A 27,777-nucleotide genomic window follows, 5' to 3' on the forward strand; every position below is an offset into this window, starting at 1 on the left:
AGCATGGTGGTTACTCAAAAGTTAAAAATGGAGTTGCCATATGATCTAGCAATTCCACCATCCGGGTATATATTCAAAATAACTGAAAACAGGGTCTCAATGAATAACCATGTTCATAGCAGCACTATGCAAAATAGTCAAACAATGGAAACAACCCTAGTGCTCCCTGACAGATGAATGGATAAGCAAAATGTAGTACAAACAGGGGCACCTGGGTGGCTCAGTCGTTAGGCGTCTGCCTTGGGCTCAGGTTATGATCCCAGGGTCCTGGATCAGGCCCCATGTTGGGCTCCCTGCTCTGCAGGAATCCTGCTTCTCCCTCTCCCACCCCCCCCTTGCTTGTGTTCCTGCTCTGGCTGTCTCTCTGTCAAATAAATAAAAAATCTTTTAAAAAAAAATGAAGTACACACATAAAACAGAATTATTATTTGGCCTTAAAAAGGGAATTCTGACACATGCTACAACATGGATTAAACCTGAGTCACAAAAGGAGAAATACTCTGTGATTCCATTTATATAAGTTATCTAGATTGGTCAAGTTCATATAAATAGAAAATACAATGATGAATTCAACGGGCTCAAGGGAGAGTAATGGGAAGTAAACAAACACCAACTGTTTAAAAGCATCAAAGAGCAACAAAGGCAACCTGGACTTGTGGGGCCAAGATTCTGGAAAAAAAGGCAAGTAGGTACACTGAAAATAGATCAACATTCACCCTCAGTCTTTTCCTTGGGTTATTGGTTTTATCTGGGAAACTGGAAACGAGAGGCTCAGCAGAAAGTCACAGGTAGGCTGGCTATCAAGCAGCTAAGACTTAGGAAGCCAAAGTCTGAAAAGAAAGAAATGCATAGAAGAACCAGAACTTTTTGCAAGCAGTTTTCGTCAAGATGTTTACTAACAAACCACGTAAGCATGGGCAAGACACCAAACACCAAACACAAAGCAGCACTGGAAGGCTAAAGAGCTGAAGAGACCACAACTGGCAGACTTGAAATGGTGAGGAGACAAAAGATGGAATTCAAGGCATGGTAACATCTAGACCCCAGATAGCTATTCTCTACGAGTAAAGACACGATTCAGAAATAAAGGGAAACTCAAAATAGACAAACTTAAGAGCCTAAAAGCCAGCTTCAACTAGATCATGGTGATTTGCCCATATTATGCCTGCCTGGCAGAAGATGATTACATTTCCTTGGAAGGAAGATACCATCCAGGGTCTCCCAATTTTTCATGCACAATGTTGACAAAATTTGCAGGTTTGTCCTCCATACCAAAAAAAAATACCCAGTACCAAATATCTAAAAACCAAGGGGGAAAAAACTTCAGGAAGTCAAAGCATTCTAAGACTTCCCCCCCCCAGGAAGTGGTTAAAATATATACATATATAAAGTAAACTCTAAGTCAAGGATCTATGTTATAATCTCTAAGGTTGCCACAAAAATAGTTTAGAAAGAGAATATATAAATATAAGTAACACAAGGTAGTATATATGGATAATAAAACATACTCCATTCACCTTAAAAAAAAGGCACAGGAGGCTGGGAAAATCCAATAAAGAATAGGTGAGACAGAAAAAAATAATCCAATATAATGGCAAACTTGCACCCAAATGTACTAGTAATTATATTAATCATAAATAAGCCATATGCTTCAATCTAAAAACAAAAATTGTCAGATGGCTTAAAAAGCCTATTACTGTGTGGGGCTTATAAATGCTAAGGACACAAAAAGGTGGAAAAGAAAGGATGGGGTGAAATCTGCCATATAAACAACAACCAAAATAAAACTCATATAGTAATACTACACAAAGTAGACTTTAAAGCAAGAAGTATAGGAAATAAAGAAGGATATTTCATAAAAATAAGAGTCAACTCAACAGGAAAATCAAGTAGCCCTAAAATTTATATTCATTTTATAACAAAACCCTCAAAATATGTCAATTAAAAGGAGAAAAAAACAAATCCATAGTCAAATCTAAAGATTTTAACATTTCTCAGGAGCTGACAGGACAAGCAAACAAAAATATTTAGGGAAGATGTGGAAGATGTAGACAATTTGAATATGGTTAAACAAATTTAACCAAAGAGATGTTTATATAGCACTTTATTCAACAACTGCAGTTTGAAAAACTGTAAATAACTGAAATTTAAAGCTTCTCTTCAGAGACACCATTAAAAGAGAGGGAAAAAGGCATGCCCAGAATGGAATATAGTATCTCTTAAACTATATAAAATACATCTAGAAGGGCACCTTGATGGCTCAGTCGGTTAAGTGCCTGATTTCTGATCTCAGCTCAGGTCTTGATCTTGGATGGCGAGTTTAAGCCCCACATTGAGCTCAAAAACAGACAAACAATAAAAACATATATCTACAAAGACCTTTTACCCAGCATATATAAAAACCTCCCACAAATTACTAAAAAGCAAAAATCCTACAAAACCCACATTTAAAAAAATGCACACAACAGACTTCTCCACTTTTATTTATGTTACATGTCAACAAAAGTGTCAAAAAAATTAGAAGAGGACTTTCAAATTACTGCAGGGCTAGAGTACTATCAACTGGATAGAATAAACACTAAGGCATCTAATATTTTTGGTGATTTTCTAGATATTCTGGTAATGATGGTGTTAAGTAACTTCTGATGACAATTGGGAAACTTAAGTCTTAACCAAGTCACTCTTCAAGGAGAATTTTAATATCAGATTCAAACAAAATAAGAAACGAAACCAGAATACTATTCTAATATGCTTCAATAGCTTACACTTGGGAGCATGGAAAAAGTCACTGTTCTTCAATTCCATTTGGGGAACTAAGACTATCTGCCCAAACAGATGTCTGCATCATAAAACTGCCCAATGACAGAACTTGGAAAAAGAAATCACAGTTGTTGAGAGCAATGCTTGATACATAATACACTCATTGTATACTTGCTGAATGAATGAATTTATCCTCATAAGCATGAAGGATAATGAATGTAAATGAAATGTTAGCTCAACTCTGAGTAAATCATAAATTCTGGGAGCCCCTGGGTGGCTCAGTCAGTTAAGTGTCTCTTAGTTTCGGCTCAGGTCACAATCTCACAGTTGTGGGACTGAGCTCCAGTGCAGAGTCAGCTAGAGATTATCTCCCTTTCCCTTTGCTCCTCCCCTGTGGGCTCACGTATGCTCTCTCAAATAAATGAAATCTTTTAAAAAAAAAAATATCAGAAATTCTGTTAAGCAGAGTCCATACACATAATTCTGCTGCACTGAGGTGGTTCAGGCCAAGTGGTGAAGACTATGGGCTTTGAATTAAAAAAAGACTTGGATTCACTATTCTAGTAATATTGTAACTGTGTGATCTTGACAGATGATCTTCTCTGACCTTGATTTATTCATTTGTGAAATGGAGAGTACAATACTTACCTCGAAGGTCAGGTATTTAAAACATTTAGAAAAGAGATGCAGTCATGTAATAAAGAGTATATATTGCTATATATTCAGAAAAGTATTTTTACTTTTTTAAAGAAATTTAAGAATAAAAATTCTATTAGTAAAAAATAAAAATTATTGCTTTCCCAGACTACTGCTTAAAAACAGCAACAATAAAAATAGCAACAATTTAAGAATTAAATGAAATATACTTAAATATGCTAAAAACAATGCCAGACACACACTAAGGGCTTTGAAAGTGTTAGGTGCTATTACAAGGAATAGTACTGGATAGACTCCTAGCCAACTTATGCTCTATCAACCCACTTTAAGAGTTCTTAAAGAAACTGTCATCAGCTTAATACTAATCTACTCTCACCTCTTGTTTTTTCCTTTATTACAAACAACACAAGTAACTGATCACTTTCAGTTTTAGAAAGGTGTATGGGCCACCTGAGTGGCTTAGTTGATTAAACCGCTCCCTTTGGCTCAGGTCATGATCCCAGGATCCTGGGATGGAGCCCCGCCTCCGGCTCGCTGCTCAGCAGGGAGTCTGCTCCCTCACCCCCCTCTGCCTGCTTCTCTGCCTAGTTGTGATCTGTCAAATAAATAAAAATCTTAAAAAAAAAAAAAAAAGGTGTAAAATGTCAGAGTTGAAAGACTTGAAAACTTAAAATGATCTAACCAACACATCCTCAACCCGATCCCATAGACAGGCCTTAGGGAACCCATAAACCACCTGAAATTGCAAACAAAAGTTTATGTTGTATGGTATGTAGATGCAGATACCTACTTTTGGTAGAGGGTCAAAACCCCAAAGAAATAAAAACCAGAGCTCTTACCCAATAAATCTATTTTCCTTATAAATAAGGAATTAAAGAGTTTTACCTAGAGAAGTAACTTAAGCGAATTAATGACAATGTAGGAACTAAAGCCAAGTGTATTCATCATTAAATATTTTTTTCTCCACTATTCCCCATTTCCTACAGGAAACACACACACACGCACACACACACACACACACAGGAAATCTGTACACATAAGAAGTTTGTGCACATACAGACAACATGGGGCAGTACCCTTTATGAACAAAAGTTTCATTTCCTTTACTACCTCAAGAAATATGTGCTCTATTTCTGACCATACCACAGGGCCTACTTCATGCTGAATGAATACGTGCCTCTCTTAAGTCAACCTCATGGACTGCCACATCATCACTCCACACACAAAAACAGTTGTCAGGGCATGGTAATCAAGGGGTTTACGGGTCTACCAATTTGTCAGAAAGAGTAACTGAGATGGAAGGCAAGGTGAAATCCTCATTATCAAGCACAACATTCTTGACCTTCAACAGTATTTATGATGATGACTTTTTTTAAACATAAAGGTCTAGTACTTGGCTTGGGATCTAACCACAAAAAAATGCCAAGGTATTTATACTATCAGTCACAAATACAAAAACTACAGCACAGATGGGGAAAGTCTGTTGTTCCTGTCAGGAAAAATATTGAACAGGTGCGAACCTTAATAATCTCAAAGCCACTGGATCCTATTTTCTATTATTTTGTATTTAATATGACATTTTAAGAGCAGAGGAAGTGCCAAAAAGACTCTTAAGCAACCTATCTGTGTTGTTCCAGAATAAAGTCATTTTCAAACTTCTCTAAATGTGCAATCTAGAATGCTGTAAAGAAGAAACATTCAAAGCCTCAAAACCTACAGGAAAAAACATGGAGAAGAATTTCAGCATCTCAGTGTTCTCATCCTTCTCACCCTATCTTCTGACTTCCCAAAACACACAAATTCTTGGTAGCTTCGGCGAACAGCTTACTTCTTTCTTTCAGCTCTGCTTCCTGCCACCTATTATCACTGGTAACTCCGACACTGACAAGAATGACCAATCTGACATGCTGTTTACAGGTGCCTAAATATTTACCCCCACCTTTATCAGGACTCCCTTCACCCACATACGGATATGGGCAAACCCTGAACCTCATTAGAAGACACCAAATATCTCTGGCCCTGGAGATCTTTTTCCTCACACCTTTCCTACTTTGTTACACTGAAAGGAACCTGCTCCTTACTCTCAACTGGCTCTCCAGGTCTACTCATCCCTAATACCTAATACCTCCATTTCCTGGGATCTTATGACTCAGATGCCTACTTATTAAAGAGCACAGACTCACAATCAACAATCAACCGTTTCGATAATGTTACTACATTAAAATCCTCCCCCCCACCGTAAGGCTAAATTTACCTGAGCATTCTTATCTAAGACTGCCAAGTACACCTGGAAAAAGTAATAACTCTGCTGATCAACTCTACTATGTAAACTCTGTGCCAACTCTTGCCTAATTTACTCCCTTACAACTAACTACGAGATGATCCATTTATTTACAAAGAGCTGACCCCAGCACAAGAGAGCCTCCAAACCTTTTCCTTGCATTAGTCCTATTGTTGCTGAGTACACGACCACAAATTTAGTAGCTTACTACTTTTTCACAGCTCTAGAGTTCAGAAGACTAAATCAGTTTCCCTGGACTTAAGTCAATATATCAACAGGGCTGATTCCTTTTAGATGATCTGAGGAGGGAGTCCACTTTCTTGCCTTTTCCAACTTCTAGTGGATAGCTGTACTCAGCTATAGCTCCTCCTCCATCTTCAAAGCCTATCATTCCAATCTCTGCTTCTGTTACATCACCTCCATCTCTTATTGACCCTCCTTCTGTAATGACCCTGTGATTCCACTAGGCCCACTAGGATGACCTAGAACAATCTCAACCTCTCAAAATCCTTAACCTAATCACCTGCAAAGTTCCTTTTGCCCTATAAGGTAACAATCCCTAGGTTCCGGACACTAGTCATGGGCATGTCTGGGGGATCATTACTCAGCCTTCTTTAACCATTCTTTAACACCTCACATACTTCAGTCCCTAAACCAATGGTCCCACCTTCTACTTTACAAAGGAGACCAAGAGCATCAAAAGTTCTTTAGCTTCTCTCTTCTTCACAATGTTATTGCTACATTCTGCTTGACCTCTTTACTCATCCTTAATGACTTTCCAAATAAACAGCTCAAAGAAGCAGTGACCCTCCCTTCCTGGGTTAACTCTTACCTTGTGCCTATGAACTCACAGCCTCCCTTTAAGGAAAACCTGCAATGACACTATAGCTCTGCTATTTGTGAAAATGACTGTAGTATGGACAAATTCAAGTAAAAAAATGAAAATAAAGTTGCCATAGCTTTATGCAGAAAACTTCTCTACTAACTTTCCAGTAACCCTATGTATTACATTAGAAAACGTTTTTCTATTTCCTTTGCCATTAATTCTAATTGCTCAAAAGTAGTCTATAGAATACCATCGATAACTTTAACTTCCCTTCATACTATATTTATTTTTATAGTTTTTAAAGGATTTTATTTATTTGTTAGAGAGGGAAGGAGAGAGAGTGGGAGGCAGGGAGAAGACAGCAGGGGGAGTGGCAGGTAGAGTAAGAAGCAGGCTCCCCACTAAGCAGGGAGCAGGATGCGGAATTTGATCCTAGGACCCTGGGATCACGACCGGTGTGGAAGACAGAAGCTTAACCGACTGAGTCCCCAGGCATCCCGTCATTTTTACAGTTTACAAAGAAAAATTAACTGAATAGTAACATATACTTATGCGCTATATTGACAATTATAACTATTATAGAACCAGGACAAATTTTCTTGTAAAATGCTCACATCTTTCTCCAATCACTAATCTTTTAAACAATTAAAACTGAAAATGAAACTTTTACTAAGTAGCCACAAACCAATCTTAGAAGTTCAACATGTAAGTTTCAAGTATTAGGAAGGGGCAGAGTGGCAGAAACCAGAAGTGACATGTTCCATCTAGAGACATGTACACATTTCTTTTTGAAATGCTGCACATGCCGCAAAACCAAGTTATGTGGAACAAAGTGTGACCAGTGGCTGCCTCCATATAACCAATGATTCCACTTTCATTTTCAAGAGTCAGTGTGTCCCATAGTATCTATACATCGAGGCTGATGAATGACATTTTACAGACATCTCTTTGTAAAGAGTAAAAGTCAGCTAGCTGAGTAGGTAGGTGGTAGGTAGGTAGATAGTGAAGAATCTTCTCTCCTCCCTCTCGGAGCCTGAGATCTAGAATTCCAACAGTTATAGCAGGTATTCACCATCAGAAGGTTATCTGTCTAGGATCCATGACGGTTCAACCAGTATGATTCAGATATGTGCCCTATCTAGCAGGTTATGTCACCTGAGAACTCTGGAACGATGGTAAAACTCTTCAAAGAAAATGCAGACATCAAGAGGAAAAAGTCCTTAGATTCCTGGCAATTAAAAGCATTTGTATTTTCTGACCAAAGTATTAGTTAAATAAATGCCTGTATTTGTCAAAGTAATTTTCTAACTCCAGTTCTGCACATTTCAATGTATAAAATTTTACCTTAATTTTAAAAAGCACTTATTTAATTAAGCCCAGAATACTAAGCATAAAAAGGCAAAGTAAAGAGAATAAAAGAGTATGAAAATGAAAGAATTCTATCTTGTGGAATGTGAAGATATCTTATCAACAACACTTGAAATTCTCTCCAAATCCTTAACAGCATGTATTTTTAAAAGATTTTATTATTCAAGAAAGAGCGAGGAGAAGCAGGGGGAGGCTCAGAGGGACAAGCAGACTCCCTATTGAGCATGGAACCCTATGCAGGTGAATCCTAGGATTGAGATCAGGACCTGAGCCCAAAATCAAGAGTCAGACACTTAAACTGACTGAGCTACTCCAACACCCCAACAATAGTATATTTTTTAAAAGATTATTTATTTACTTATTTACTTGAGAAAAAGAGTACGTGAGTGTGCACAAGCAGCACAAAGGGTGAGAGGTGCAGAGGGAGAAGCAGACTCCCCACTGAGCAGGGAGCTCAATGCAGGGCTTGATCCCAGGACACTGAGATCATGACCTGACCCGAAGGCAGACAAACAATAGCATAATTTAAAAAGCATTTTGCGGGCGCCTGGGTGGTTCAGTGGGTTAAGCCGCTGCCTTCAGCTCAGGTCATGATCTCGGGGTCCTGGGATTGAGTCCCGCATCGGGCTCTCTGCTCAACAGGGAGCCTGCTTCTCTCTCTCTCTCTCTCTGCCTCTCTGTCTACTTGTGATCTCTCTGTCAAATAAATAAATAAATGAATCTTTAAAAAAAAAAAAAAAGGCATTTTGCAAACTGTAATCTATAATTTATTAAAAATTAATTTATAATCTATAAAAACTATAATCTATAATCTACTAAAAATGTATAATCTATTAAATCTGTAAGTCTATAATCTATATCTACTATAATCTATAATCTATTTTTTAAAAAAGAGTCCACGTACATCTATTTATTCAAGTTACACTTGAATGCCTAGTTGGTGCAAGCTGTGATAGGTGTTGGGGACACAGTGGTAACAAGACACTACTGGCCCCTCTTCATAATGTTCAGTCTAATGGGGAAACAAGGCCCTAAACAGCTGTTAATGATGACTGTGATAAATGACACAAAGGAGGAGCACTGGGTACAAGGAGAGCAACTGCGGCCAGTAGGCAGTACACAGCGTAGGTCAGGGAATCCTTACCAGAAATCTACTGAGACTTAAAGGATAAGTAGGAGCAAATCACATACGGAGAGGAAACGTTCTAGAAACATTTCCACACAGAAGACATGTATGAAGATTTCAAGATGAGCAATAAGAACTTCAGCAGACTCGATCACATGCTTTCAACTAAGCACTCTAAGAGCACAGCAAGTGTTCTAAGACTAGTCACGAAATGCTCTGAGAGAGAAACGAAGGTGCTTTCCTGCTGGGTAATTATGAAAATCGAAAAGCTGCAGATTCTAGAAATATATGATGGAGGGTGAAGACACTAATAAGAGTAATTCCCAGGTTTCTGGCATGAACAAATAGAATGGTACCAATTTTGCATTCATTTGGAAACGCCAACTTTGAAGTCCCTCTCAGACAACAAAGATGGCCATCAACTTGACAAATGAGTATAACAAATCTTAATCTCAGAAAATGAGAATGGAGACATGATTTGGGAATCATCTGCACAGAGGCACTAACCGAAGCTACAGCAGGAGCTGAGGTGAACCAGGAGGAGGAAGTCCAGGTTACTAAGCCCTAAGTTACTAAGACTGCCTCTACTTAAAGGGCAGAGGAGGAGGAGTAGCTGAGAAGGAACAGTCGGAAAGGCAGGAGGCATACCAAGGGAGTGCTATGTCCCTGAAACCAAAGGCCAGCATGTGAAAAGAAAAGAGTAGTCAACTGTCCCCAGTGATGCAGAAAAAAAATCAAGGAGCACAAGGATTTGCAGTGATCTCTGCCTTCGGACATGGTGATCCTCCTAAGAGCAAGACTAAAGAGAATTAATTGAGGAAGAAGCTTAACTGGAATGTATTCAAAGTGAATCAAAGATGAGAAAAGGGAGATAGCCAAGGGTCAACATTTGCCTGTGAATGACAATGACTCTAGGAGGCAGCACAGAGTAAAACAGAAAATTTAGTAGGATTCTGAGGATGTGAGTGGTCTAAACATGTCTCATGTGTATAAATAAGACTCAGTAAAAAGGTAGAAGCTGAAAACACTTGAGGTTTTTGACAACGTAGAAAGGGATGTGATCCTGCTTAAGCACAAGAGGAAAACTGGCCTTTAACATGAGGGAAGACAATGCCTCCATTAAAACAAGAGGGAAATGGAAAAACACAAAAGGGAAAAAATACAGGTAAAACTGTAGATTTAGTGGTTAAGAAACGAATATAAGTTCCACCTGATGCTTGCTCTTTTCTGTGAGACATGGAAGGCAATATCATTTAAGAGTGAGGAGGCCAGCAGGAAAGCTGGAGGTTTGGAGAGAAACTAGTAGAGGGGAAATAAGACAACTGGACAGTGTGCAGGGTCAACTGGACATTGTGACAAAGGACAAACAGTGGTAATTATCTACCCTGTTGGGAGTTTCCTCCAGCAGAGGCCCAGGAAAGGTAAGTTGCTGGTTTTATCCAGGGCTGTGGTCCTATCACACAGGTTTGATGAAAGGATAAAGGGACAAGAAACCTTAATCCTAGTGAGTTTTTACGGAGCACATTACTTGGTCCAGGGGCTATAGTACTCTATATGAATGGCACCTTCAAGCATCATGGCTACCCTACCCAATGAGCAAAATATTTTCATTTTATAAATGAGGAAGCCAGGGAATAAACTGATTTGTTTCTTGACTTTCGTCACATAGCAGTCAGGATTCAAGGTTTGACATTTCATTTGGGAAACCTCACCCCCACCCCCCAAAAGGGAAGTGAAATGAAGCAGAAATTTTTTAAAACATGTAGGAGTGACTGTGTGTATAATCCTGAAATACTTCTTTTATCAATAGAGTAATGGACCATAAAATTACAAGTGGTTTTCTATCTTACTGTTTGTTAGTGTTAAAATTTAAAGACTCGTCAATTCTAGAACTTAATGAGAACAATATAAGCTAACTTACTTCACATTTATATCCAAGGCATTGTATGTTTTCACATGCTATCTCATTTACCTCAAAATGTCAGCACAGAACGAATCTACATCCTGAAGAGGAAAATGAGGCTCAGAAAGGCTAAATACTGTTCTACTTTTTTACCAACCCCTAAAAATTGAAGTAGCCTCTCCCTGACCCCCTTGCCACTAAGCCCTGTAAAACCAGGGGTAATAGGCCTGACTGCATTCTTTGAGCAGAACAAAAAACTCCAGAGCTGTTTACTCTCATTGGAAATTCTTTCCAACCACTGCTTTATGCTAGCAAGTGAAAGAAACTAGGACATGCTCTCATCACTATAGCTAGAATCAAACTAAAGAAACTGAAAATAAAAATTTGAAAAACAGAGAGTAAAACCTTAGAAGAAAACCGTATATCCAATTCCCAAATATAAACACTGAAGTAACAAGAAAAAGTTATTAGACTTGTTAATTTTGCACTGACACAGTAATTAAGCTTGATGAATCTGGCTCCGTTCTATAATCACACAAAGGTAAGAAAAAAACTCGATAGTTTAATCTCCTTTATAGTCATTAAACAGCTTAGCTCGTGTCAATGTTTTCCAAATTGTTGAATACGGTATTCTCCTTGACTGACAAAAACAAAAAACAATAGTAACAGGTAAAAAATGGAATATGTATCTGAATAACATATACTGCAAAGATTTACTATTAAGACAGCAGCTATTAGAATATAATTATTACAAGCATATTTGTATAAAATGACACCTCATCACTGAAGATGTAAAGACATTAGGTTTTTAAAAACATGTAAGAGAGTACTAAGTTTTCATCTCTCATGCTGTCATTCAACCACTGTTACTCAAAAAGAGACATTCAGCATTTTCCATTTTGAAGTACAAGTGTTATATACTGAGAAAAAAAAATTAGACCTTTCTCTTTTAGTCTTCCATTCTAATCATTAAATATATGAATAATTAAGGTTCTACTTCATATAAGCTAAGGCTGGTCCCTGTAAAGGAAGTATTTATTTATTTTTTTTAAAGTAACACCTTCCACACTGACCTGTGCCATTCAACTAAAGGGACAGAAAGAAGACAGACACTGTTTTGAAATGCCTACTTCTTTTTTTTTTTTTTTTTTAAAGATATTATTCATTTATTTGACAGATCACAAGTAGGCAGAGAGGCAGGCAGAGAAAGAGAGGAGGAAGCAGGCTCCCTGCTGAGCAGAGAGCCTGATACGGGACTCGATCCCAGGACCCTGAGATCATGACCTGAGCCAAAGGCAGAGGCTTAAGAGACTGAGCCACCCAGGTGCCCGTGAAATGCCCAACTTCTTAAAGGAAAAACAAAAAAAGCTCTACTTACCATATACATTAGTATGTCTCTAATCATCACCATAGCTGTTTGATGATCATTCCAAGCTTGATTTAGCGTTTGAAGAAAGTTGTTATTCAATGAATTTAGTACATCTTCTCGCACCTATTAACAGAAGAGTTCATTAAAGTATTTTACACATGTGCACACACACAAACACACTCTCATATGTATACATGCACATATCTGTTCAATAAAATCGTATGGAATATTCAATTTTACATCACAGAAATAGGTTATAGGCCAGTAGAAATATTTTAAACTACAATATAACCTAAATACAGATAACTAACAAATGTGTTGTATAGTCCAGACCCATCTCCTGATCTCCAGAATCATAAAGCAACCTCCTGGGCAGTTCTCAACCCTCCAACCTAACATCACAGTCAAAATAAAATCCTAAATACTTTAAGGAACTACAGGGCCCCAGAGAATTGGTTCCAGGCTATTGTTCCAACTAAATTTCTTACCACACCTCCCCTTCCCCATCCTTGCAGAATGGTTAAAAATGTTGACTTAGGAGTCAAACTACTGGGCTCAACTCCAGCTCCCTGACTAGCTGTGTCACCTTGGGTAAATTTATTGCAGCTCTGTGCCTCAGTTTCCTTACATGTGAAACAGTATCCATTTCACAGAATTGTTGTAGAGGTTAAATGAACACTAGTGACACACTGAGAACAGTGCCTGGCACTCGGCCAACACTTACTGAGCATAAACTATTAACTCACCCTGCTCCAGCTACTGTGGGGCTGCATCCAACAACTGTGTTCTACCCTTTGCTCTGCACATTTCACACAGCTTACACCCCTGTTTTCTACCCAAGTTTCACTTCCACAAAGAGGTCTTTCCTGATCACCCTATTTCAAACAACTTCTATCTCCACTCTTTGCACTAATTTTTCCTCACAGTACTTGTCACTGCCTACTGTTTTACCTATTTATCTACTTACTATTCCTCTCACTAAAATGCAAGATCCACACCAGCAGGGATTTTGTCTTTTTTCATGTGTGCCTCCCACACCTAGAACAGTGCCTGGCATCTAGAAGACCCTTTACTTTATTCACCCTACCCTCCAATACCATGATCCACCATCAACATGGTAAGCTTTTTCAGGATATCTATCTGCACATCAAGTTGCCGTGAGTCTGAAGTGCCTTTGCAATGCAATCTTGCTAAGACTACTCAGACTCCAAGAATTCCTTTCCATAGTCCCCAAGCATATTGCCACCTTCTCCAATAAATTCCTAACTACTAGTACTTCCTGCTACGCTATCTGTCCAATGATATGATTACTGACTAGAAAATGGAATTTAGACTGATTCTAGCTTTATTATAAAGAAGCAGTTTGTCCTCTGAGTTCCTGTAACTTTGGGACTATACTGCCAACCTCCCTAATTATTCCAACCCACCCAAATCCTCCATGGTCTAGCCCTAACCAGACACGTTCTAGCTCCCAAACACCTCTAGTAGTGATTAAACATTTTTAGGTTGGGGAGAATCTGAAGTCATGGTGTTTTGTGAGAAACAAATTATTTAATGTGTGTTGAGATATATAGATACTTATAAACTTGAATTATAAACAGTAAATAAAATGTCACTGCATATTAGCACTACTATAAACAAGTATAAACAAGTAGTGGCAAGTGCCGAAGACTGAAAAAAAAAAAAAATATATATATATATATATATACACACACAAAACACACTATACCCACAAACGGGAGAATAAATTAAAATTGAGAAAACTGTAACTAATTTTTCTTACATATTAGAAGAAAAACACCCGTTAGGAGATCTTAGTGATGAAACAATGTCTGTTCTAGTAAATGTGTAGTCTGAAAATCACTAGCCTATATCACATAATTTAGCACTGTATCACATGTAATCTTTTCTTCATAAGACTAATAAGCTCCTTGACTTTAAAACATATCACCCATAAGCATACTGACTATATCAAAAGTGACACACACGTTGGTTCATAGATAGTACTGTGTTAAAATACTTTTTTGTAAAGTGAATACTAAAGCATTTATTCCAATTCATTAAGTCTGGCACTTGTCAGATGCAAATTCCCATGACAGATAACACTAAAAAAACCCCACAAACTGAAAATATGCCTATTTATAAAATTCCTCACCAATCTTCATATACTTTCAGTGAACCACTAAATTCTGAATAGCAATTAAATTAAATAATGACAATACTAGGGAAACAGTACTATATATCTAACAATTATTCTTAATGACTTAAGTTAACTTCTGAATACCCCTCTGTTATAAATTCAAGTTACATGTTAACAAAGTCACCCTAATTTTGGAATGCAAAAATGTGCTTGGTATATCTGTTAAATGAATGAAAAACTGACCACTCAAATTTAAAAAATTTTTAAAAGACACGTGTTTTATATACTGATTTATATACACTTCCAAATAAAACACCTCAAGTATTTATCTAATATTTATACTTACACCTGCCTTTCAACAAAATAAAAATGTGATCAACTAGCACAATGTGTCATAAATGATAAAATTGCTTTATTTGCATCATGCCTCAAAAAATTACCCTGACAAATCAGTAACAATGAATTTTACTTAGCAGAAAATAGCTGCTATTCATTTTGTTATTTTTACTTTGTTTTTTTACTGTTGAAGTTAGATGTGGTCATGGATCTGCTTTGGCCAATGACCTAAGCACAAATGATACATCATTTTTATATAATGTAAACTTTATCATCTTAGTAATTTTTAAGTGTAAATAAAATTCAATATTAAATACATTCACAATAATTAACCTCTATCACCGGACATGAGAGTTGTAAAGGTGCCCCAGAAGATCTCCTGCTGGTCAGACATACTCTGTTACATTTATTTTTGAATGATTACGCTCACACACACAGATACAGGACTAGAAGACATAAAATAAATGCTTAACATACACTTGCTGCATTCTCTTAATTATTCAGATCACTCTATGAATAAATAATTCTTCTGCTAGTGATGCCTCAGAAAATTGTCCTTCTATGAAAAGTGAACAAATATGTGCTCAAATATACATAATAAAAGGTAGGAATGAGATGAAAATTCAACCTTTATGAAGATTAAAATGGGCTTTTTAAAAGGTAAGTTTGTATTTAAACCAAAAAACACATTAAGTAGGAGATAAAAAGATTTAACTCTTATTTTACAAACTGTTAACAGAATACATAAAATTTACAAGAGATAGGAATTGGGGTCAGTTGTGTGTGAATAACATGGTTAATCTCACACCCTCATAACCACAATTAGTTTTTGCATCAGCAAAGGCAAACAGGAAGGAACCCTGCTGTAGAGGTGGTACCAGTACCGTAGGGGGCAAGCAGACCAAGTATATCCACCATTACTATATAGGAAAAGCTACATGAAGGTTATCCAGGTGAAGAGCTAGAATTTGAGGAGTGAAACAAGGAAAAACCAAGCAACAAAACCATGGAAACGGAGAATAGGATGGGACCAGCTGTGACAATGAGGCTAAAATGAGTAATTGAAAACTGATGGCTTGTTCATGGCACTTAGCCTTGCAAAAAGCAAGATACAGACGTAGCCAAGAGCAGTAGATCAAGAACCTGGCAGAAAATTAAAATCCCTTGAAGAGCAACAGATTTTGTTCAAGAGCATGAGATGATAAGACACAGACTGAAAGAAAATATCTGGTAAAGGACTGTTACCCAATATATACAAGGAATTAATAAAAGTCACCAAGAAAACCCAATCTAAAATACTGGCAAAAGACCTGGCCACCTCACCAAAAAAGATAACCAGATGGCAATTAAGCATACTGAAAGATGTCCAATATCTGATTAAGAAGTTGAAAAATGAGGGGCACCTAGGGTGACTCAGTCTGTATAGTATTCGACTCTTGGTCTTGAGGTTGTATGTTCAAGCCTTATGTTGGGTGTAGAGAATACTTAATAAAATCTTTAAAGAAAGAAAGAAATTGCAAATTAAAACAACAATGAGACACCCTTACACATTTATCAGAATGGCCAAAATCCAAAACACTGACTACACTAAATACTGCTGAGGATGTAGCTAACAAGCACTTTTGCTCACTGCTGGTGGGAATGCAAAATGATACACAGCCACTTTGGAGGACAGTTTGGTAGGTTCTTACAAAACTATATATACTCCCACCATACCATCTATAAATTAGGCTCCTTGCTATAAATATCAAAAAAGTTGACAACTTATGTCCAAACAAAACCCCAGACTCACATGTTTACAGCAGCTTTATTCGTAACTGCCAAAACGTGGAAGCAACCAAAACTTCCTTCAGTAGGTGAAACAATACACTGTGGTACATCCAGAAACAGAGTATTATTCAGCACTGAAAAGATATGATCCATTAACCCACCAATGGAGGCACCTTAAGTGCAAATTACCAAGTGAAAGAACACAATCTGAAAATGCTACTGCCTACCATATCACTCCAACTACATGACATTCTGGAAAAGGCAAAACAAAAGAGACTATAAAAAGATCAAAAGAGGGGCGCCTGGGTGGCTCAGTGGGTTAAAGCCTCTGCTTTCAGCTCAGGTCATGATCCTAGGATCCTGGGATGGAGCCCCTCATCAGGCTCTCTTGCTCAGCAGGGACCCTGCTTCCCTTCTCTCTCTCTGCCTGCCTCTCTGCCTACTTGTGATCTCTGTCAAATAAATAAATAAAATCTTTAAAAAAAAAAATCAAAAGAAGATCATCAAGGTGCTAGAGGAGTTAGGGTAGAGGGAAAGATTAACAGACAGAGCACAGAGGATTTTTAGGGTAATGCAATATTTCATATGGTATTATAATGGTGGATACATTTCATTATACAATCATTAAAATCCAAAGAATGTACAACACATGAAGAGTGACCCCTAACATAAACTATGGACTTTGGGTGATGATGACAAGTCACTGTAGCAAATGTACCACTCTGGAATGGGATGCTACTGAGAGTAGGCGAGGAAGTGGGAATATGGGAAATGACTATACCGTCTCAATTCTGCTATGAATCTAAAAATGACTGAAAAAATAGTCTATTTAAAAAACAAAGAAGATTCAGGGGCTGACCGAAGACCAAGAAAAGACAATCTCTCTTTTTTCAACACAAGTATGTTTTGTATACTTGTAATAATACTGATACAATTCTGAATCCTGATTTTTTAGAGAACAATGAACATTCAACATTACCCTCTGCTTTAGGAGAAAAATACCTAGTTACAGCATTTCATAGCATGATAACAATTCAAAGAAAAAAGGTTCTATCAGAATAAAATGCAGGAAGAAAAAGTCATCTGAGATTTTAACCAACTGCCAACCTAACACCAAAAGCATTATCTATAAAAGGAAAAAATGATAAACTGGACCTCATCAAAATCAGAAACTTCTCTTTCGCAGACACTGTTAAAACAATAAATAAACAAGCTACAGACTGGGAGAAAATATCAAATGATCTGTATCCAGAATCTCTCTCTCTAGAGATTAAAAAAAAAAAAAAAACTCTTACAACCCAGTGAAGAAAGCAAACAATTAAGAAATGGGCAGAAGACTTGAAAAGACACTTCACCGACGAGGTTATATAAAGGCAATTTTACACATGAAAACATGTCCAACAACACTGGCCATTAAGGAAATGAAAATTTAAAAAATAAGATACCCATTATAATAGCTAAAATAAAATATACTGACACCAAGTGCTGACAAAGATGCCAAACAACTAGAACTCTTCTTACACATCGCTAGTGAGAATGCAAAGTGGTATAGCCCTAGAGGAAAACAGTTTGGCGTATGACCTAGCAATCCCACTCATAAATATTTATCCCAGAGAAATGAAAACCTACATACACACAAAACCTAAATAAATATTCACAGTAGCTCTCTTCATAATCACAAAAAAACGACATACCATCCAAAACTCGTTGAACAAATAAACAGGTAAATGGATATGTAAACCGTGGTACATTCACACAACAGAATGTATCATTCAGCAATAAAAAGGAACAAACTACCAATACATACAACACCTTGGAGCAATCTCAAAATAACTATGCTGAATGAAAAACGTTTGTTTCAAAAGGTTACAGACTGTATTATTCCATTTACAAGACATTCTTGAGAAAACAAAACTACAGTCACAGAATAGATCAGTGGTTGCCAAATCTCAAGGAAGGAGGAGGATAGGACTACAAAGGGAAAACAGGGAGTGTTCTAGGGTGAAGAAATGTTCTATACTAATTATGGCAGCATTTATATGAATCTATACACATGGGCTAAAATTCATAGAAATGTATATGAAAATAAAAGGCTAATATCAACTTTTTAAAATCTGCAACAACTATGATTCTCAAATTGTGCCGTTTAGTTATTATACCGTAAACATAAGCTAGGATGTCACAATGTTTATTCTTAAAAGCAACTTTGAGGGGTGCTCTGGTGGCTCGGTTGGTAAGCAACTGCCTTCAGCTCAGATCATGATTCCAGGTTGCAGGGATTAAGTCCAGTGCTCAGTGGCAGGGGCTGTCAGTCTGCTTCTCTAGCTCCCTTGCCCCTCCTCCCAGCTTGTGCTCTCTCCCATGTACTAATAAATGAATAAAATCTTAAAAAAAAAAAAAGGCAAACTGATTACCAAATAATTGTTAATTACTTCAGGGGTGTCAACCTATGAATGACTCTGGAATAATTCAAACTGGCATACTACATTCTTCATTTCTGTGAACATAGCTATTCCTGTCCTTTTAATTACATCCTCAGCCAAGATTAAAGTGGAATTACTAAATCAAAAGAAAATGTTTATTTTTCAGCACTGTAATTAAAATCTGTTCACTGATAATGTCCAAGTTGCATGAAACACATCTTCAATCAAATTATTGGCAAAAGGAAGAGGATGGAAAGGAGGAAGAGAAGAGAGGCCAGTAGGCATGAGTATGCCAAGACCTACAAGTTCCCAGTCTTTGCCCTCGAGTTTTCTTATCTAAGTATCTTCATGGCTTGACAAGGATGCTACCTTGGGCCAGGAGTTCTTGGCTGGTTGGAGAGTCAAAGACATTAATAATAATCTGCACAGTCTCTCCCCCCACCCCTGCTGCCAACACACACAATTAAATCATTAATTACAATTTTCTTTCACCCCCTCAGTTTCAATGCCTGGGCAAAATCCCAGCCAGCCAATCCTAATTAAATGTTTAGGTAACACAAAGAAATTCATTGGCTAAAACTAATTATAAAAATTTTAGCTCTAAAGTCCACTGAAACTAGAAATGAGCCATATAATTAATGTGATATGGACTACTGAAAATTAATGACTTCCTTCTTAAAAAGTCTCAAAACTCAGGACAATTTTAAATTCAAATACAGACAAATCTCTGAAGTACAGAAAACTGTATTTAGCATTATTCTGCATTGAAATACTGAAATACACATTGTGTATTAAAAACACGAAGTGGGGGCGCCTGGGTAGCTCAGTGGGTTAAAGCCTCTGCTTTCCTTCAGCTCAGGTCATGATCCCAGGGTCCTGGGATAGAGCCGCACATCGGGCTCTCTGCTCAGCAGGGAGCCTGCTTCCTCCTCTCTCTGCCTGCCTCTCTGCCTACTTCTGATCTGTCAAATAAACAAATAAAATCTTAAAAAAAAAAAATTGATAAAAAAAAATTTTTTTTTAAGATTTTATTTATTTATTTGTCAGAGAGAGAGCGAGCGAGAGCGAGCACAGGCAGACAGAGTGGAAGGCAGAGTCAGAGGGAGAAGCAGGCTCCCTGCGGAGCAAGGAGCCCGATGTGGGACTCGATCCCAGGACGCTGGGATCATGACCTGAGCCGAAGGCAGCTGCTTAACCAACTGAGCCACCCAGGCCTCCCGATAAAAAAAATTTAAAAAAACACAAAATGGGTCATGAATACATGGAGCATATGCTAACTACACAAAAAACATTTACAAAATACCACAGAGAAACTAACACTTTAAAGGCATATAATCTCCTAGAAATCTAAAGTATTTTAACCATCACTCAAAGTTAAAAAATCAAATTAGTATTTGAGGACAACTTTCAGGGCAGTTACTAACCAGGACTTTGAATAAGTTAGTTAACTTACCTGGTCTGTAGCTCCTCCTACGCATATTATTACAGGGGTTGACTAGAACAATGGCATTTATTTCCTGCTCCACTAAGATGTCTTAATACTACTGCAAGGTAGGCTCCATTTTTCCCTGAGTAAATATGATTTATACTGGTTCCATAGAATTTAAAAAGTGGCATTTTCCAATCTTTTGGAAAAAAAATTAAGAGCCAAAGGATATCTGCTAAGTACCCTCTGGTCTCCAAATTCTGAAACAAATATTGTTTATTTCATCTGACTATTTAGATAAATATGCAACATTTACATGATCAAAAATTTAAGTTCCCACATATATCTGAATTTTTTCAGGGGCCTGTCGCTTTACAAATTTTACCAGTTATGTAAACCCTATTTTTCTAAGGAATATCATTAAAGAGTTATTCTTGAAGAGCTCAAAAACTTACATCAGTGATGACATAAACCTGTTGATAAAAGTGGCTACCTACAGAAGTCCATCTCCATGAAGTGTAGAAGACACCTCTCCTAATCTGACACACATAGGTTTTAAAAAGCTCCATAGCTCTTTGCTTTCTCCAGAGAACTCTTAATTTAAAAGATTAAAAAGAAATAGTGTAATACTTTGCTATTTTTATGTTAACAGTCCTATATAGGGAATAGAGGCCGCACAGGAGAGCAGTTGCTGAAAAGTTTGCCTGTCTGATGCAAATCACAGATCCAACACTTAATAGATACATAACCACCAGTAACTTCTTTGTGTATCAAGTTTTTACAAAATAGGAATAATAACAACACCTACTTCAAGGAGGTGTTGTGTGGATAAAATGAGTTAATATATAAATAATGCTTACAACAGGGCCCAGCCCACAGTAAATGTCATATAAGCATTTGTTGTAACCATAATGTTATTGATATTACTTATTTATAATAGTATCACATAAATATTTGATCTTGCTACTCTGTAAGTGTGGTCCTTATATAGAATAAGGTTCAAGACTGTCATCATGATCATCATCATCACCTTGAACTTGTTAGAAACTCAAAATCTTGGGTCCTAGGTCAGTTCTACTGAATCAGGATCTGCATTCCCAAGTGCTTTAGATTTTGAGAAACATGTGACACAAAACACATATACATAAATATGGTGACATATGTTATATAGTACTTCCTAAACTCTCAATTTCTACTGGATTCTTGCTTTCCTTTCTTCTATAAAACAAATTTCTCTGTTAACTGGAAGGAATCCCTTTACTTTATAAGTAGAGGAGTTTGTAAAGCAGCTAATATCTATTATCTGTATACTCAATGTAAGTTTGAATAGATACTGCTCTCTCTCACAATACATAACAACCTTAAAATTTTTGTATTTCAAAAGCAAACTGTACTAAGCTTAGGAGCATTAATCTTAAATGCTGGTATCTTAAACTTTGTTGGTATTTTTAAACTTTCCAAGAATTCACTAACGTCAAAAGATTCCTCAATGATATAAAATTCACTGCCTTCCTGATATTTTCTAGTCTGATAGTATTGTTTCTCACTATTTTCACTAACATTCAGGAAAAAAAGGTGGCAGTCTCAATCGGAGGAATCATAACAGTATCATGGAAAAAACAGTAAGATAGCTACTACAGGGTAAACTTGTTTCTCGACTGCTGTCAGAACATTCTTCTGTAAATAATTTTACTAACATATATATAATACTTAGTAATGTAAATTTAAACATTTTATAAAGAGCACACTACCTGTAATTTCAACTTAAAATTCATTCCTAGTGGCAGAATTTCCCCACTCACTTTGAAGTGTGCAAAATGAAGCTCTTAATTCAAAAGAATACATAAAAATCTTTCTTCAAACTGTCAATTCAGATATATAACGATTCCTTCCAACAAGCAAAGGAGGGTGCTAGCCACTATGGGGGATAGAGGAGCTTAATACTAGCATTCATAGGACCTTAATACAAAGTAGAATACAATGAATAGCAGTAGAGAATCAGGAGGCTCAAAGCAGGGGCACACAGTGGTAAATTAGGAGAATGCATTTTTATAATTCCATACATAAAGAGTATTTGCTACATGTTAAAGCAAGTAAGAAATCATCTAAATTTAGCATCATTTTAAAAAAATATGTCCTCAGTTAATATAAAAAAAAGAGTTAGAAAAATCGGGATTTCTCTGAGTACAAAGTAGTGAAATTAAGTAACACCTTAACCTTGGCTCTCCCCAATACCATTTCTCTTCCAATCCTTTCAAACATTCAATTTCTTAGGCTCCTCCTATCCCGCGGTTGCCATCTTCCTGAATCTCTAATATTCTCTATTCCCTTCATTATCCCCCCAAATCTCTTTCTCTTTGGGGATTCCTCTAATCATATTCCAGTCGCTCTTCCAAATCATATTCTTAAGGGTTTGTACCCCTAGCTCAGACAGAGCTTTCCTCCTGTCATCACCCTAAGTTACTTCAATATTCATTTTAATAGTTGTTTCTTTAAACAACTTAAAAAGTTAGAAAATAAGGACAAGATGGCAGGAGAACAAAAGATATGTAGCAATGAAGCACTTAAGATGGCATGTCTACTAAATCTTTCACTCCATCTTCACTTCAGTCAGTATCTTTTGGAAAACAAAAAACCAATAGCTCCCACCACCCAACAGGATAAAACCCAAATTCCCTATAATGTCTTTCTAAAACCTAATCCAGCCTACTTTACCACTCTCATTCCCCCAAAATTATCTGAAACCTTTTATAGTCCATCTACACTGATATTCCCTGACTATGCTCATGCTTACCTGCCTTTTTTATTTATGCCATTTTTTGGACTATCTTTTCACTCTCTTCGTATGATGAACCTTTAATAATTCTTTAAGGCTCATCAACAGTGGAGGCTCTTTCTACTTTGCCCTGAATTCCTCAAGCAAAATAATTCTCCTTCAAATCTGATTACCTCACTAAAACTGGAAGATTCTTGCTGACAGGCATAGTGTCTTAATTATTTTTTGGTAGATGAAACACAAGAGACTCAGTATCTGTGGGCTTCTGAAATGAATCTGTCTTTGCAAACAATCTTATTCCTGAGTGTTTCTATCAATGTCCTTTTATAATTCACTGCAATTATTATTCTTATATTTTGTACTTAAATGTCATTAAAATAAAAACCACTACACTTATTCACATTTGCCTAGAAAGAAAGGAAAAGAACTAAAAAAGCTTTATTATAAATGCTAAATCTATTAAGTAATTGGCTTAACAAAACAGTCCAAAGCTTACCAAGAATACAAACTTCATTTCCACATGCAATTAGTACCCTCATAGAAACACTTTAATTTACTGGTGAATAAACATAACATTTAAAATCCTGGCTCTTCTCTTTCTCCTTTCAAAAATGGGGAGAAAAATCAATATACTAAAGAAAAGTTTATATAGAGACATCATTTTCAGCAAATGAAACCCTATATACAAAAAATAAATAATAAGGTGTTATAAAAGATTTTTCAGTTTACCACACATACAAAAAACTCCAAAAAACCTCAAACGAGAAAGCCATTTAAAATTTCAAACTATTCTTCAAAGCTTCAGTTTCTCTACCTGTAAAACAAAGTGCTTAGAACTGATCAGATTACTAGGCACAGATTCAAGTGCTTAAGTTCCCCAAAGGCAGGGACTTTTCATATAATGCAAATGCTTATTATTAGACCACTGCTTGGTACATAAGAGGTCCTTAATAGGGAGTTTTCTAAATGAATGAAAAAAGTCAGCAGGATCAAGCTCCCTTATTCTGCCTTCCATCCAAAGTAAGAGAATATTTGAAGAACAGGATATGTGGATATAAAGACTTCATTTTTTTTCATTGTGTGGATATAAATCCACTTATTCAACAGTCTATTAGTGAACATTTATATAGTTTTCAGCCTTTTTTAGCATTTAAACAATACTACAGTAAATATTAGTACAAACACTTTTTATACACATATTTAAATGTATCTATAGAATGGATTCTTCTTTTTTTTTAATCTTTCAAGTTTTTACTTAAATTCCAGTTATTTAACACATATAGTGTAGTATTAGTTTCAGTTGAATTTAGTGATTCATCACTTACATATCACACTTACAAATAACATAATTCATCACTTACATATAAAAGAAATACTTTTAAAAATCACTGAAATCAATGTTCTTTTTATTAAGAAGAAGCTGTTTCTGGTACAGCTAAAGTCAGCATCGTTTTTGCTCAAACTTTCAAAGTACAAAAATTAGCTCATTTATGAGGCTACCATAGTATTATTCAATTACTAAAGAGAAATAATTTGGGTGAGAAAAGAAAATTAAGCATAAGGCGAATCTAAGAAACCTATTAAGCATCACAAAATTGGAATAAAGTTCTTTCCATATTAAAACCAAAGAAAGTTTCTCTCCCGATTTTAAGAAACAATTAAAAATGGAAATGTTTTTATGCTAAATACGTTTTATGGCACAGAAAAGGACAACAGTAAACTTTAAAACTATTAATATTCCTAAGTCTTAAAAAAATAAAATTTTCAGAATACATAATCATTATATAACTTTAAAGCCCATTTAGGATAACAAAATCAATCCCAATTATAAATTAGTAATTTGAAGTCCAGAAAAGTCTAGTAATTTGTTCATGACTGTTAGTAGCAGAATTAAGCCTAAAGCCCAGTTTTTCCTACTTTCTACCCAGTACTTTTTCCACTACAGCTACTTCTAAATTTTTTCATATTATTAAACATGAAGTGTTCAACAGTGGATACAAGAAGCAAAAGCAAGTCTTCAGTTACTTCACTATGAGCTTAAACACTTTCCGTCAAGTTTAAATCCCAAACAGGTATCTTTTAAAAGATGACTTCAAAAAAATCAACAAGACCCTTAAATATCTTACAATTTTGTCAGTTACACCTCAATAAAGCCAAAGGGTGGGAGATGGTTCCACCCTTACCTAACCCTACCCACAAGTAACAGAATTGATTAGCACTATGTTTAATTTTAAAATTGTCTTTAGCCATTAAACATACACACAAACACACAGAGTTAAAATGGTTACAAAAACCACAACTCTGCTAAAGAAATGTTGACATCATTTTATAACTTAAAGTTAGAGCTTTGATCCGGTCATTTTTCAGTTTCCACTGCAATCCTTAAATGTTTTAAATCCTCAGGATTAAATTCCTTGTTTCTCTTTTCTGTGTAACTTCATCTATACGCTCATGATTCCCAAATTTACATTTCCACTTCAAATTTCTCAGAGAACTAGATTTGCATATTCAATTTCACTGGCAGCTTAAAATCAACCTGTTCAAAGGGAGTTCCTTTCTCTACCTCATCCGTATATTAAGAAAATGGAAAACACCCTGTTGCCCAAGAACCAAACCTAGTCCTCTTGAATTCTTTCCTCTTCCTCATTCCCTACAACCAATCTATTAAGAAGTAACAATCTTTCTACATTCAAAGTATCCTGAATCTGTAATCTTCTATCCCCACTCTCACTACACTGGTATAAATCACCACTACTGCTCACTCACCTGTATTACTGGATTATTTCTTCCTACTCCCCTCACTTCAACTCTTGGGCCCCCTAATTTATGCATCACACAACAACCCAAGTAATATTTTAAAAATCTGTATCAGATCATGTCACTGTCTTATTTAAAATTCTTGAATGGCTTCCTAATGTACATGTAATTAAGTATGAAGCCCTTATACCAGGGCTTCAATGCCTCTCTTTCCAAACCTCATCTTGGTCCCATTTTTCCCCACTGACAATACTTAATTCACCATTCACAACAGGCTTTGTTTTTAATTTCTCTATTCCAGAGATTGGAAAAGGATGGTCTGCTGTCTTTTTAAAATAAAGTTGTACTGGAAAACCGCCATATTCATTCATTACAAATAGTCCATTGCCCCTCTGGTGCTAAAAGAGGAGAGTGTTGAGGAACTACCAACAGAATCTATGGCTCAGGAAACTAAAAATACTGACTATCTGGTCCTGCAAAGAAAAAACATTCTACAGCCATCCCCTTTGCCTGGAACACTCCTCATGAGCACCTTCTCACTTTTCAAGTTCCCTCTTACTCAAAGAGTCATTTCTTGAATATACAGTTTTCCTCTATCACTGTATCCTGTTTTCTTCAACATGTTTTATAACTAAACATTTATTTACTCGTTTAACTGTTCTATGACTGCAGGGATCAAATGCATTCCAACATATTTTTTATACCTAAGTCAGAGGCTGGCAAATAACATACTTCTGGATGTTGAATTATGTAATAAGAAGTCTTACATGGGTACTTTTGAGGCTTTGACAAAATAATCTATAATTTAAAAATCCTTAAAACTGGAAAGAACTTTTTCTCCAGTAAAACCATGCTTTTAAAGTTATTTAGAAACAAAAGTTAAAGATAACCCTGTCAATTCTGAAATGTTTTCATATTTACCAAAATGAGATTTTTTTTCTTATGGAAAGGCACAAAGGCCATATAATACTCCAAGTTTTGCTTTGTGGTTTAGAGAAATTCACTGAATTCCTCTGGGTCTCAGTTTCCTCAAAGGGAACATTCTTGTAGAGATCGGAAGAATATACTACCAAGTTAAAAGAAAAGCATTTAGCTTTTCTATGGCTGCTTCAATTTTGTGAACTTACTTCTAAAGCCAACAATTAGCTACCCTAATCTCAGTAAAGTTCCTCCATTCATCCACCCTGATAGTTTGTGCCACGCTGTTTTATCAAAGATGCTGCTCAGATATTTACTATTCTCATCTTGCAACCAGGATATCAGCAACAAACTCTGAGTAAAAATTATATTTCATTTGAATCTTTCAACATGAAAAAATAGGTCCTGGCTGCCTATATACCACAGCACTAAAATGTTCACTTCAGTAGAAAGTAACTTTGCTTAAAAAAAAAAGTATTATTGCTTACGTAGTTGCAAAGTGCTAAAAGCATAATGAACAAAGAAAACCAACAAACAAACAAAAAACCCAACCTGACTAGACCACACATAAGGTTTTCAGAACCACAAAAAGGAATACATTCTGGGAGACTGAACACGGTTCCTTTCATACCAAAGACCCTGAACCTGAACCAATTTCTCACATTCTAGTCAGAAAGTGCACCGTATAAACAGGTAATATCAATTTTTATGCAAACTGTGCTTCTGCACATTTGGTAGGAAAAAAAGACACTTCCTACATCAGAGCACATTTAGGCTATTACATAATGGCTCTGCCTATCAGTTAACAAACTTCTTTGTCCCATTCATATAGTAGTACTGTATTTGTATGGTTACTAAATGTTTTCATAAGACTAAGAATGAAATAAGATCTATGAAGAACACAAAAATGAAAGCAGACACTAGCAGAGGTTAAAAGATTT

General features: G+C 36.3%; 1 protein-coding gene across 1 annotated transcript in view; it reads right to left on the minus strand.

Moving 5' to 3' along the window:
* The window catches only part of CUL3 (cullin 3), a 90,507-nt gene that overhangs the window by 37,762 nt on the left and 24,968 nt on the right, over positions 1 to 27,777 (minus strand). The window contains exon 3 of the mRNA XM_059393592.1: positions 12,300 to 12,413. Coding sequence (XP_059249575.1) covers positions 12,300 to 12,413 — 114 coding nt within the window. The remainder of the gene's footprint in view (positions 1 to 12,299; positions 12,414 to 27,777) is intronic.

This window comes from Mustela nigripes, chromosome 3 (assembly GCF_022355385.1).
Source record: "Mustela nigripes isolate SB6536 chromosome 3, MUSNIG.SB6536, whole genome shotgun sequence".
NCBI lineage: Eukaryota > Metazoa > Chordata > Mammalia > Carnivora > Mustelidae > Mustela > Mustela nigripes.